Source organism: Pezoporus occidentalis, unplaced genomic scaffold, assembly GCF_034315485.1.
Source record: "Pezoporus occidentalis ecotype Australia unplaced genomic scaffold, CSIRO_AGI_Poc_V1 ctg66, whole genome shotgun sequence".
NCBI lineage: Eukaryota > Metazoa > Chordata > Aves > Psittaciformes > Psittacidae > Pezoporus > Pezoporus occidentalis.
This window is the reverse complement of record NW_026916009.1, coordinates 137,340-151,221: the sequence shown is the minus strand read 5'-3', so window position 1 is coordinate 151,221 and position 13,882 is coordinate 137,340. Positions and strand designations below refer to the sequence as shown.

At 44.1% G+C, this 13,882-nt stretch overlaps 1 protein-coding gene across 3 annotated transcripts in view; it reads right to left on the bottom strand.

Moving 5' to 3' along the window:
* The window catches only part of KLF7 (KLF transcription factor 7), a 64,684-nt gene that overhangs the window by 32,271 nt on the left and 18,531 nt on the right, over positions 1–13,882 (bottom strand). For 2 of the 3 annotated variants that reach the window (XR_009968904.1, XM_062640681.1), the window contains exon 2: positions 1,561–2,173. Coding sequence is in view for 2 of the 3 variants with exons in the window: in XM_062640681.1 (XP_062496665.1) it covers positions 1,561–2,173 (613 nt within the window). In the remaining variant the exon portion in view is untranslated. The remainder of the gene's footprint in view (positions 1–1,560; positions 2,174–13,882) is intronic. The other variant, XM_062640682.1, reaches the window with a different exon arrangement.

The window sequence follows — 13,882 nt, the reverse complement described above, 5'->3', positions numbered from 1 at the left end:
CAGGTGAGCATGTCACATTTCTGACAAACTTCAGGAACAGCTGTGTAAGACCCAGCACTCACAGCTCGAGCCCTTATCCGAACAGATCTATCTCACACTCTATAAATTTGTGCCTTCATGGGAGCCTTGCTGCCTGCTGGAAGGCCTTTGCTGGGACATCCCCCCTGACAGCATTGGTAGGGACCAACCTCACAGCAGCACTGGTGCTATGAGGAGCCCCCTAACCATGCTGCTGCAGATTTTAAAATGTCTGCACTACTTTCACTGGCTTTCAAATCACTGAATCACAAGTGAGGTCACTCCTGGCAAGGTGGCTATCCCCAGTAAAAGCACTAGAAAGCCCATATAAAAAGATCAAAACCAATGCTTTTTATGTCTTAATATGATTTACACTTCAGACTCTGTAACTTTTACAGGACTGCCTAGTATTTGATGGATGCAGCTCTCTTAACAACCCACATATTTGTTTGATTTACTGCACTGGTCCAACATGTTATTTTCTACCTTGCAAGAACAACCTTGCTTCTAGGAGTCTGCCTGAATGATAAGGCTGTGAATTAAATGTGCAGTTATCGTAAGAGACCACACATTTTACAGTAAAATTGGGAAAACTGATTACAGCAACCCCTCTGGAAACAAGAATAATCACAAGATAAGACAGTGCTAATGGGAATTTATCATCTCTCATCACATGTGAAGCTTAGAACAAAGCCGCAACACACACGAACTGCACAGCTATTACTGCCAATGAATAGGAGCCGAAAAGCTACTGGAGACTATGAAGAAATGACAGAAGAGTGGGGATCCTGAACAGGCAAACCTAAGCCAATTCAGCGTGCTTCAAGAAGCTTACACAGTGGAGCTTATATGCAACATTAGTAAATATTATCCAAAATAGCAGCCTGACATCTTTTCATACATTCTATTCCCTCCCCACCTACATTATTCCATTCAAAGTCCATGTCATTCTTTCACCTCTTCTCACTGTATCTTACCACCAGAGAAGCCCAAGATCATGAGTATTTCAAGGGTATGTGCATCTCCACACCTACACGTCTGCATCTATGCACATACTCTCTCATGCACACATTAATCCTAAACTGCGTATCTCAGATCTTAAGTACGTTTTTCTCTCTCCCCCACAAAAAAAGGCAACAAAACCTGCCCACACTATTCTCCAGTTGAAGCAATTAACACTTGACTAAAATTAACATTTTTGAAGTTGTCTTAGGGAAATGAGTGCCAAAAACCCAAACTGGCAAGCCCACAGTTTTAACATGAACATCTACATCCCTTAGCTATCCTAAAATGACTCTGCATCAAGCCCCACAAGACAATGAAATCACAAGAGGTTAATGGTAGACATTGAACTCCTCAGTCCTTCTGAGTAACAGGTACGTTTGCTGGCCTACCATATTATCCCACTGCCCTGTTTCATAGATAAAAGCCTGGACTTTCAGAAGAGATTCTTTTTTTCTTCCTTTCTAAATGAGAATGAAAGGACATGGTTACAGTTAGGTGGCAGTAGGACAAGATGAGAGAAGAATCCTACATAAGTACCTGTATGAGTCCTCTGGTGAGCCTTTAAGTGGGAGCTCTTTGTATAAACCTTCCGGCACCCATTAAACTGACAGCGATGAACCCTCTTCTTGTTTTCTGGGGATGCTTCTGCCCCTGTACCAACGTGCTCACTGTCACTTTGCCCAGTTTTTATTGCCCCTGCGGTCGCTGTCACTACACCCACTTTCACAGAGCTGAGTGAAGTTTTCTTGGCCACCAGTTTCAACGTCACTGTGCCATCCACCGCTGAGAGAGTCTGTGAGGTTTTTACAAGGTGGCGGCTGAGCTCTGGGGAGGAAGGGGGTGTTAATGAGGTTACTGCATTGAGCTGGGCCTGGTTGACGGCTGTGTAGCCTTCTGTGGAAGAGCTGGTGGATTGCAAACTGAGGCACGTCTCAGAGAGCAGCTTGTCCCGTGAGAGGATAATGTCCACGTTAGTGCTTTTGTCACATGTACTCGTCTCCACAGGTAAAAGGATGGGGTCCAGCCGTCGGATATTGTCCTCTGCATCTGGGGCTGAGGCGGCATGAAGGAAACAGTCCAAATCCTCACCAAAGGTCTCAGAGATCTTCCGTGGTTCAGTCTGAAGGTATCGCTCCAACTCCAGGCACGTCTGCAGGAGGGGAAGGGAGAGGGAAGGGATAGAAACCACGTTAGAGAGAGGTTACAGCACAGCTCCCACCTAGGGCCAAAGAACAATGTGGTCCAGAGTCATTCAGAGAGAGCACTCATGCACACCAGCACCTTCTCGTGAGGGAGACATAAGGATTTGGCACTTGTTTGATGCAAAATAGACTATGAGAATATCCACGTACAATAGCAGATGTTATAGTAGGAGTGAAGATACAACAACCAGAAAGCATCCACTACATTTTCTGTAGTGAAAAGTCTGTACATTGTCCCATGGATATCAGGCCCTTCCAAGTTTTAAGTGTAATCTGGCCAACAGTCACTTCCATATGAAACTATCCTAAAGGCTGCATCACCTGGCCACATACAAACAAAGTCACCTCTCCAAAGAACTGCTTCCTCTTCCTTCACAAACATTAACTTTCACTCCAAATTTAACTCAGCACAGTTGGCAGGGGCCCAGTCTGTTCCTAAACTATCAAAATCCTGAAGCGTGAAGTGTAGCATTTTAAGATGGGAGACAGAGAAAAACTTCCAGTGACACCACAGCTTGTTTTAAAGGGCCTGAGACAAGGAAAGATCTGACACCAAAAAGGGACCTACTGTCAGTCTTAGAGGGTTTTTGGTACACCTGGTTAAATGGGGCTCACTGCGTACAGGACACCAGACTTGCATACAAACACACACATGCATCTTATTAAAAAGTAGGTGAAGTTGCAGTCAAGGAGGCTGCCACATGGTCCTGCATTTCCACTGCAGTGACTACCAGCACAAGGATGGGGTAAGCCTAACTTGAATGTACCTTATTATGAGGTGCCCCTAGCTAGCCCCAGTAAAGTCTCCAGGCACTATCACACTCCCCAGTGTTCTCCATAACTAACATTATAAACTTTTACTGTTTATAGAAAACCGTTTGCTGTAGTTTCAGGAGCTTTTAATGGAGTTTATTAGTGCTATCTTTCATTTCTTGCTTCCTGAAAGGCCAGCTGGTTTAATATCACCACTGTGATTTCAGAGGACTTGAAGAAAGAGACATTCTAGCCAATACTTTTTAGAAACTTCTAAGAACTACTCCTCAGAGAACACTTCTAGAAATATAAAGAAAGTGATTTTAGGCAAAAAATTTCAGCCTATGGGGGCTGGCGACCCAACTACTTCCCACCTTGAGAGTCCAGCATCTGATCAAGAGACAAAAGCTTTATATGGCTGAAGGAGACAGAGACTCCTGCCTCCTGGGTACAAAGGTCCCATCAACACCAGTGTAAAAAGACCCCACTCACAGCTATGAGCTGTCAGATAATTTAAGATTATTACTTTCAGTGTACTCAGGAAGCAGCACTGCTGGTTGCAGATATTATGTGGTGGGATGACTTTCAGAGTTCACAACAGAATTTGCCAGTTATCTGTTGTTTCTTGTTAAAATAGCAGCTGATTGTAGACCTGAGCTGTAGAGATGGACTTGGACAAAAAGAAATAGAACAGCAACATATCCAAGTGAGATGCGCTATACTTTAGCGCGTAGGTTATTTTCAGAGGCATGACACTGTGTGTACAATGTGTCTGCACACAGGCCCGGAGGTGGGACACTTACCAGTTTGTACATGCCTTAAGCAACCTTTCCATTTTCTTTTTAAAGTACATTTCTGGGATCATGAGGAATGACTTTAGCTGAGGATCTGATCTCTCCCCAGATGAATCCTAACAGGTTTTGGGAGCAGCTTTCCAATGAGTCCCACAGTCTTTCAGGAACAACCCCCACCACCAGGAAAGGCAATGCTTTTGAATTGCCCAAACATGTAATTTGGGCTGCTTGGCCCACTTAGCCTTCACCCAGTGAGGCAGAAACAGGTTCAGGGGCCTAATAAATAAAAGGCTTCCAAAGGAAAGAGCAAGCATAATCACAAACTGGGGGTGGAAAAGGGGAGGGGGGAAGACAGGGACTCAAGGCTATTAAATCTGATGACAGTGACATGAAATTTCAATTGCTGTGGGATCAGAAAACTGTGCGCTGGCTGCAGGCTGCCCATGGAGGGGAGGCAAGCAGGAGGTACTGCTCCTTTAAGGCATCACTACCGCATGACAACAATAGTGGGCCTGACAGTTTCTTCCAGCTTCACCATTAATTTTCCATAAAGAGCAGTTTGTCGATGAGCCCTTTTCAGCAAAGCCTGATGCTTCAGAAACCTGTAATTATTCCTGGCTCCCCCCTCCCGCAGCCATTGCACCTGTGCCATTTCAAGACACCAGCTGGTCATGTCTTGCCTTCTGCCTCTAAAATCCAAAACCAGTGGATCAAGCCCATCTCCCCATAGAGGGGGGGGGAAACTCAAAGAAACAATATAATGCAGTCTTTCCCTCCTGCTCCCCCCCCTCAGCCTCTCTACCAAGTCAATAGGGGGGAAGAGCCTAGCAACAGAGCCAGAAAAGCCCTTCACCTAATCTGCATGGCAGACAAAGCCCAGTGAGGGGTTACAGCCACAGCCCTTCTTTAACCCCCCACCAGGGCCCTACCTGCTGCTGCATTTGCCAGAGCAGGCAATTGATGGCAGAAACAAAGCATCTTTCCCCATATGCACTTCCCAGCTTCTGCCAAGTACCTCATGCGACCTTCCTGGCCCAAATCACCCAGGGAGTGCCCAAATCACCCTGGCAAGGCAACTAAGCCAAATCCCTCGTCTTCAGGTCTGACCTGGAGAAACCAGTCAGGCTGACACCACCAAGGTCTCCACTCCAGCCCAGTGGACCATCAGGAGGGGCAGGAAGGTTCTTTGGTCTCCCTTCCCACAAAGTTCTTTGCCAGAAAGCTACATTTTGTGTTTATGTGTGTTAGCAACAGGATGCTATGAACCCTGGACGTTATGAACAGAGATATGAACCCAAACTGCTGGATTCAGATGATGGTGAACCCCTGTAGATCTCCTACTTCCAATACCAGCCTGGTAGGAAACTGGTCCAAGGATACCTAAACAGGAGTGACCTGCTCTTGGCATGCTGTTGTCATAGTTCTGTTGGATGTCCAGTTTCTCCTTAACCACACGTGCAAGAGATGGGGAGCTTTGTGTAATGGATGTAATACATGTCACATGTGACACTAAGTCTGACTACCCTTTGTCTGCTAGACTGCAGGCAACTTAGTGGGCATTCAGCTTTCTTAACCAGTGCCTGTAGGACTTAGAGCAATAAACACAACAGAAATTGCAATGTGAAGAGGAAGATGACTCCCTTCAGGAATAGAAGAAAAAGATCTGTAAGCCTGCTGTTTGCTGTCAAGCCAGTTTTGCAGGCCAGGGATAAAAAGTGACCCACTACTTCAACCCATCTGCCCTTATTAAGGAGGGTCATTCTCCTTGCACCTTGCTCCTCAGTTTAGCCAGTTAAAAGATGTTGATTCATGCCTGACAAATTACACAGTGTGATTTTGCGAGACCCGAGGTACTTGCAGGAAAGGATGGCAGTCTGGCACGTGGACAATCCCAACAAACAATTTTTCAGTTTACACAAATGCAAAAAGGTTTGCTTTTCCAGCAGAGGCACATCGCCATAACCTGCAAGAAATGTGCGTTTCCTGCTACACACTGGTAACTTGTAACATCTCTTTGTTCCCCACATTATACTATCATCTCAGTCCTCTGGGACACATGTAGCAGCAGAATACATGTAAACTCCACACTTCCACAAGCAGCACTAGATCCTTCAGACAGTAAAAGACAACCAGTGTAGTGCTGTCCTATGCCTGGTAAGGACCTACTTCTTGTTAGTCCTTTCAGAGTTTGCAGTAGCATTGATCCAGGAAAATTCAGCGTTCAGTACATCTACCAATTCAGAAAGGTAGGGCCACTAAACTACCTGTATTCCAAAGCTGATCAACTCAAAGTAAAGACTATTTACCAAACACATTAAGAATGCTCACCACTATGAAATACAACACAAGAGAAACCCAGTGTGTGCTGGTAGAAATGCAATACATGTGTATCATTTTCAGCAGAGATTAGCAGTCACCTAATTTTCAGCCAGCAGAAATCAAGACAGTTTTGCTACTAGCTGCAACAACAGCGGACTTTCCAATCCCTTCCTGATTTGCAGATAGACTGTTTGGTTCAGACAACCTAAATTTTAGAGTGCTTGTCGGCTGTGCAGGTTAAAATGCAACTCAGAACATTCAAAATCCAAATATGATGGAGACGGAGCTCTAGCTGGGACCGCCACTGTCATCAAAGTGTCAAGGCTTAAGGCAGTGTAGGGAATGACATGCCCGCAGGCCAGGGGCCTCTGCAGGGACATAAAGTTTGGCATCTGGGTTCAGGTACAGACAGTTCTAGAAAACCTAATTCCAACTGATGACTCAAGATGAACTCTCAGTTCCCAGGGTATAAATCTAAACTTGCTCCAGTGAATTGCACAGCACTGGTCTCAACTGGCAGCCATATGGAGTATCAGAATTTGACCCATATGTACATGCTCTTGAGAAACCACAGGTCATGTCAGAAGCACCTGACTATGCTGAAGTCCTTACAGCACTCAAACTCTTGGGCATTTTGCACAGCTAAAGACAGGAAAATGTGGCAACAGTACAGTCCAGTTCTGCCAAGCCAAAAGAAAGCCTAACACAATGATCTGAGGACAGAAAGTCAGGGAGACACTTCATCAACATGTTCCCTGGGTTCCTCTGCCTTATTGATGCTGAAATATTTTATAACATCTTGATTTTGAATTTTTCTCGCAGATCATGGGAAGTTCTTATCTGGAAGTGCTAGTTACTTCTAAGTGCCATTTTACTGCAGATATAATTGGACATCAAGCACTGATCCTGGAAGTTATCCAAAACCTAATTATGAAGTTGGATACTTAGATCAGGCTGTGACAGAGAATGAAAATGTTGAACATGGTTGACAAGCAGGTCTGCTCTACTAGCTCTGTTTACAAGACTTGAAAGGATTCTCTTTGCAGCATAATTTATGTGAGCAAAGCAGAATTATACATGCAATAATGAAGGTCAAATGCCAACCTCCACCATGACCATACTGCTTTCCACTGGCATGTAAAGAGGCCTCATCTCTACCTTCAAATAACTGTGAAAGTCTCAAGACTGTAAAGGAAGAGAAAGCACCTCAACCTGAAGGTAACCCAAACTAATTCTAAGGTCAGTGTCTCTGCAGTTCACACAAGCTCAGAGCAAACAGTGGCACCAGGTCCAGTGCCTGGTGTCAGTATTTCACTCTTCAGCAGAAAGCAAAAGCTTTGAGCTACAGTGGTACTTGCATTGCAAGTAGCCCTAAGTTAAGAGGAGTAAGGGATTTAAAGCTCACCTGCCTTCCTTGAAATGCCATGCTATTTTTGTTCTTAGCCCTAAAACAAGGTTTGAAAGATGCATCTTCTTCCCACTGCCAAAAGCCTTCATTACTTCCTGAACAACAACAAAACTCAATACTCTTGCCCATCTATTCCAACATTGTCATCTGTTCCCACCCAGCTGCCAAAACCCCCAGCTTTTCCTCTTGGCAACCTCTACTGGGCAGTTGCTAGTTGTCAAAAAGCTGCAGCACATCAGAAGCTTAACATTTGGGACAGCATAAAATAAACAGAATTTTAGTATTAAAATAAGTCGTTTTGCAAAATACATTTGGGAAAATGGGAAAACCACAGTCTGAAATGAATGAATAGTAAGACAAAGTTCCAGGCAATAGCAAGCCATTTCTATTGCAAAGCATTTAAGACAAAACTAGTCATGTGCCAGCACATCTCGCTTATGTGTTAGTTCATTGGAAAAAAAAAAAAAAAAAAGACAGCTAAAAGCACTTTTCAGGTACAACAATAAGACACGTAATGACAGCTAACTTGCTGTAAAAATCTGCATGCATGTTCTTAATCCCTTGTACATATGAAGCAAATCAAGCTAACTGTATGCTCAACAAACAGGCTTTTGCCAAGAGCAAAAAGCAGGCACACGCACAGTCAGCAAAGATCATCTGATAGGCAAAGACTTTTTTTCCTGTGGTAACTTCACCACATGCCTGAGCCGTCAGGGTAGTCCTCTCTAACACTGGCTGAATGGGTCCCACCAGCAGTGGGCAAGTCTGTCAACTCTTGACTGCGCTACACAGAACTCGAGCCTCTGTTTGCACATTTCTTCAATATAATAATGACCTGTGCCCAGTCCCCTCCTTGGTCTCAACCCGAAGAATGAAGCTTTAAGGAAATGTATTTAGCCAAACCAGCCCATTCACTGCTATGCATGCACAACAGTACTCTCAATGAACACTCTCCTACAATGACCCAGATGGCTTTCTCCTAGATGTTCTCCACAGTATTTTTCTTCAGAGCAATAAAAGATGCTGAAATCAAAAGCCTCAACCACATTCAGCAAAGATACATTTTAACTTCTGTAAAACTTCTGCAGATTTACTTAAGGGACAGAATTACTACCTTCACATACACACAAGCTGTTTTCCTGTTGCTGATGTGACCTGATGTAACTACGGTTACCAAAGACTGATCAGCCTCTAAAGCTCATAGGATCAAAACCAATTTTTCCATAAATCATCAATTTTCACCAGGAAATGGGTGGTAAAACAAATGTCTCAAACAGAAAAGAAGTCTGAACCTGTAACTTTAACCAAAGAGTCAAAAATCAGGATCTGTTCCCAAACTTACTGATATGAAATAGATCTTATCTAAGAAATATTCTTTTAAATGGACAAGCCAATTTTGTTTACTAAAAATCTGTGCTATTGGGACTGTAAGCATAGAGAATTTCAGTGCACTGGCTGTGAGATACTGAACAAAGGACTGCAGCTAAGCGTGGCTGAATTTGATAGACATCTAGATTAGAAAAACAAAAAAGGACGAAAGAAACGTGCAAACACTGACCCAGGGCTTTGGAGGCCTTTTGTTGGGTTGTGACTGTTTAATAAAGATAGAAAAAAATATCTGCCACCAGTCACAACAACAAAATGTATCATCAGTGTCAGCAAAGGATTAAGGATAGCCAAATCAAGAATGCAAAAGTGCAGGCAGCTCATTGTGCTAGCATCAAAATATGATAAAACCCACATGTGCTTGTACACCAGCACATGCCCTGCGTGCTGCCACGCAAGTAGCCATACAATGACCATTTAAGAAATTATATATATGTAACATAAGTGTGTTTCAACATCTTTCTGAAGAGATAATTTTTTTATGTAACAACCTTGGATGGCTTTGAGTGCACTGGCCAGCAGATCCCACTACAAGCTTTTTCTCCAAACTTCATCACATGTGTATTTAACCTGTTGCTGTCCAGTTTGGAAGCAACTTTGACTTAACATTATAAATAGCAAAAAGACACAATTAGCTCCTTGAATTGCTAGTCCTAGCTCCCACTGAAACTAAAGGATCAGGTTCGAAGCAGGCTCCAGAGAGTGGCAAACTTCTCACAGGAAATGGATATGCAAGAGCAAATGCTGACAGCTGTGGAACGTACAAAGCAGAGCAATATTTTAGGTCCTGATCCTCAGTTAAGATTCATCCTTGCAAAGTACCGCAGAGGGGTTACACAGCAAAACTGGATTCCTTGTAATTACGCTGAACAGGATCATGAATGAAAAAATGTACTCTTCAGGGATGTTTCATTAGCTTCCAGAGATAGCTTTACACTTCCTCCTCAGTAGCTGACACAAATGTACACACCGGTTGTGTTCATACAGTCTCAGGCAACAGCATATTCATAAGCACACTTCTTCACAATTAGCTTATTAAATCAAACCTGGAGATGTGATCAATACTCTCAATATACAGTACATTTCATAAGAGTCCTAGGTTTTGAGTCATCTCATCTGCTCTGACCTAAAAACATATTAAACGAGGATGCATAACACTGAATTCCTAACCCAAAAACATGCAACTCCTCCTCTTGATTTTGCATGATCAACATTTTTTCACTGGGACCTAATGTATCTACCCTGTACATGATGCCTATTCATTATCATATCTCATGGCTCAAAAAACCTTTTGTATGTTCCCTTTTGTATTATTTTTGGCTGCAGGGAGGAAGAGGTGGGGACCTGTCTGGGAAACAGGAAGCAAGAGGAAGGAGGGGAATGTGTTGTAGAATAAGGGCAAAGCAAAAAAGAATAAAAGAGCATTTATGCACTTTCTAAACGATAACAAACATACAAGACCAAAGCCTGCCTCCAGCCATGCGGGAGCAGTGGGCTGTTTGGTTGAAGTTTAATGTGAACACAGCAACTGTCCAAGCACATTTACAAAAAGCCATTTGCTGCTTTTTTTTCTTTGAGTTTGTTTTATAAAATCATTGGGGCAATTTGTTATCTTACAAGAGCAAGAAGATGCATGGGCTCCTGTGATAAATATGCCATTCTAGGCAAGGAAAAGAGAAGACAACAAACTGGAGTTTCACCGCTGCACCAGGAGAAAAACAGACTAGAAACAAAGCAATGGGAAGCACAATCGGATTCTCAGCTGGGGTAAATCAGCACAGAGCAGCCCTGATTTCATGGTTCCTGTTTACATCAGCTGAGGATCTTGCCAACACTCAAACTCCATGGAATTCTGCTCTTAACTAGCACCATTTAACTCTGTGGCTTACATGAAGTAGAATTTGACGTGTTCTTTGAGGGCTGGAGATGGTTATTTTGTATTACAAATCTTGTCTAATTTATTAGGAAAAATGTGACCCACATGGAAAAATGGGAAGAATTTAAAACCAACACCAACTTCAGACATCCTGATACTTGGATTTGTTTCCTTTGTCTTTTTTTCTTTTTTTCTTAATTTGGTCAGTCTATACAGAGGTTATTCACAAACTGGTTCCTGCCATTTCTAGGCCAGGGTTGTTATCGTCTGTACATAGGAACAACAGCCTCTGCACTTGAACGTCCCACTGCGGGTAAAGTTGCCTCTTATTCAAAGCCAGTTGCCCTCCAAAGGATGCTCCTACGTCCAACAGTGTTTTTCCATTACTTTTCTACACTGCTCTGCCAAGGTGCTTGTTCCAAAACTCCAGCCACCAGGGATTCTGATCAGCCTCAGATCTTGCAGGCAGTGCACCTGGGCTGCTCTGCACCCTGATAAAAGCAGCACAGGCCTCTTTGAGAGCAATCTGCTACAGTACTTTTGTAAAGCGTCTACTGGTACCAGCCCAACCGCTCAGCAGCACCTGAGGAGACCTGTATCCCCAAACTGCATTAGATCAAACAAAGAGGAGATCCAGCAGGGCCTTTTGTGGATATCATTAGCAACTCATGGTGTGCTCTCAGAACTGTATGAGGCACTGCTTGCTCCTTATGAAAGGAGCATGAGATCAACCTCGTGTCAGCATAGTTTCCAGCAGGCTGTACAGCTTCCGGCTGCAGCATGGCATGGGAAGCTAGGAGATCCCGTTAGGAGGCCTGCAGTTTCTTGACTTGAGAAAGGCAGGTCTAATCACCAGCTACTCAGAGGCAGCACACCTCTGTGAGCCAGTGTACACAACTACGGCTCGCGCACTGGCTCACTTCCTTCAGTCTGTTGACTGTGGACACCCACCCAGTTGTTATGGATTTTAATATGCTGCAATATGAAAGTGCTATTTCAGGACAAAGTTATTAATAGCAAAGCAGCCAGAAAATAGCCTAGAAGGAATGCAATGTCTTGGTATTCCTGGAAGATCGATGACTTCCCAGCATCTATGCAGCCACCATGGTTAATTCAAGATGTTTCTGTGCACAAGACTGTCTTTTGTTAAGAGGAGCTAACTATATGATAAGCCATCATGATGTGCCTTCACAGAAATGCCCTATATGGGTACCAGCAGAATCGCAGGTCTGCAGAGACTACAACACAGAAAGACCCAAAGGATGGTACTTCGTTACTCTAGTCAGTCTAGTGAAAAGCAGAGGCTGAGTGCTGCGATGAAACAGAAGCCAGGAGAAGCTCTACTCTTCCTGAAGAAGATGGAGGATGGGACAGGATCTGTTTGAGCCTTGCTCAGAAACCTATTTGACTCCACAACCTTATCTTTTCAGCCTCTATTAGCCTACAAGCACCCTCTCCTTCTCTTGCATCTCCTCAGCAACACTCTTTACGTGGCAAGGCTCATCACTGTCCCTTTTCATGCTCTCTCTTAAACCTTCTGTTTCTCCTGGCAAAATATCCATGGAAACATATTGGAGAATACTGTCCTGACACCCTGCCTCAACTTTTTGTCGGTATCTTTCCCCCTAAAATTAACTGGGGAGGTTCCCAAATTAATTTCAGGTACATCACCGAACACAACACTCAGCACCACCTTGCAGAGTTGATACCAGACAAAGGCATCTCTCTGCTGGCAGGGCTTTTAGCATCACTTCTGCCTGCACCTATACTGCTGAGAGGCTCTCTGGGAGGCCTTTGGCTTTCCAGCCCCATTCCCAATTATCCTCCCTGAGCAAATCAAATGAAATTTGACACTGCATCTTTCCCTGAGATGAAAAGGCCCAAACTATAATGCTGGAAACTGGAAGATGTCACATTCATGGCACTACAGCCTTACCCATTAAACCGCCATAGACAGCTCCAGCTCACTACCAAACATGCACTGCAGGAACTGCAGTCCCTCACTACTCTCCAGAGAGGAAACAAACAAAACCCACTTACCAAAAAGGTAGAGGAAATACACTGCAGTCATTGGACATGTTATCTGGCAGGTTTCCAACTCAAGACATTTAAAAAATGTAGTTAGTTTACCTTAAGTGTCCTGTTTTCCCCTATTTCCCTTTTCCACTCTATTTAAGCCTATATAGCATCTCCTGAGATAAGCCTGCCTTTGTAGGTTGGCTGTATACCACTTTTTCCCTCTATTGTCTTTCTGATGGATGGAAGTCTCCAATGTCACAGCTTGGAAGACCATGGCCAGGCTCTCTTGGCTTGGTTTGTGGGAAGAGGAAGAGCAGGAACCAAGGAAGGACAGCCCCTCCCACTGCAGGAGGGGCATCCTCTTCCTCATGGTACAACCAGTCCTCCTTAGTATTTTGTTTATCATTGATACTTCTTAAATGAAGCTGTTTTTAGTAGCCCCCAAAGGCAGAGTCTGTTGCCAGCTATCATCATCCCAAACACTTCAGACAGACTTCTGTCACCAGGCTTTGGTACAATCCCTGCAATAGCTAAACACAAACATTATGTTCCCCCAAGTACAAAATATAGCTTTCAGGAGCTGCAATTTTATTTTGGTTATAAACATACAAAGGTAACCTTTATGCTATGAGAGCAGGAACCACGTGTGAGACCACAGGCTGAGCCTCTGCTTCGCAGGGAACATTCCTGGGAGCACTTTGCTGCTTCGCCTCCAGCCGACTCTGCTTCCCAAGCGGCTGCACTTCCCAAGCAGCTGTGCTTCCCAAGCGGTTGTATGATATCAGAACTGAAGCGAGAGCCAAAATGCCTTGTGGTGGCTGGGACTGCTGGAGGGATCTGCTTCAGACCCAGCAGTCCAGGAACTGGGACTCAGAAAGGGGGAGAAATGCACTCAGACCATGCTGCTTTAGCTATAGCTGGCACTGTTGGTAGCCTACACATTCAGGACACAGTTTTCCAGGCAGGACTTGTGACTTGATTGCCATGCTGAGCCCCTGCAGAATACATTGTAGCTCTTCTGAACATGTAGGCTGTGGTCAGAGCATCCCAGAGGTGCTTCCACCATCTCCAAAGCAAGGTTTAGGGGGTTTCCTCCATTTCA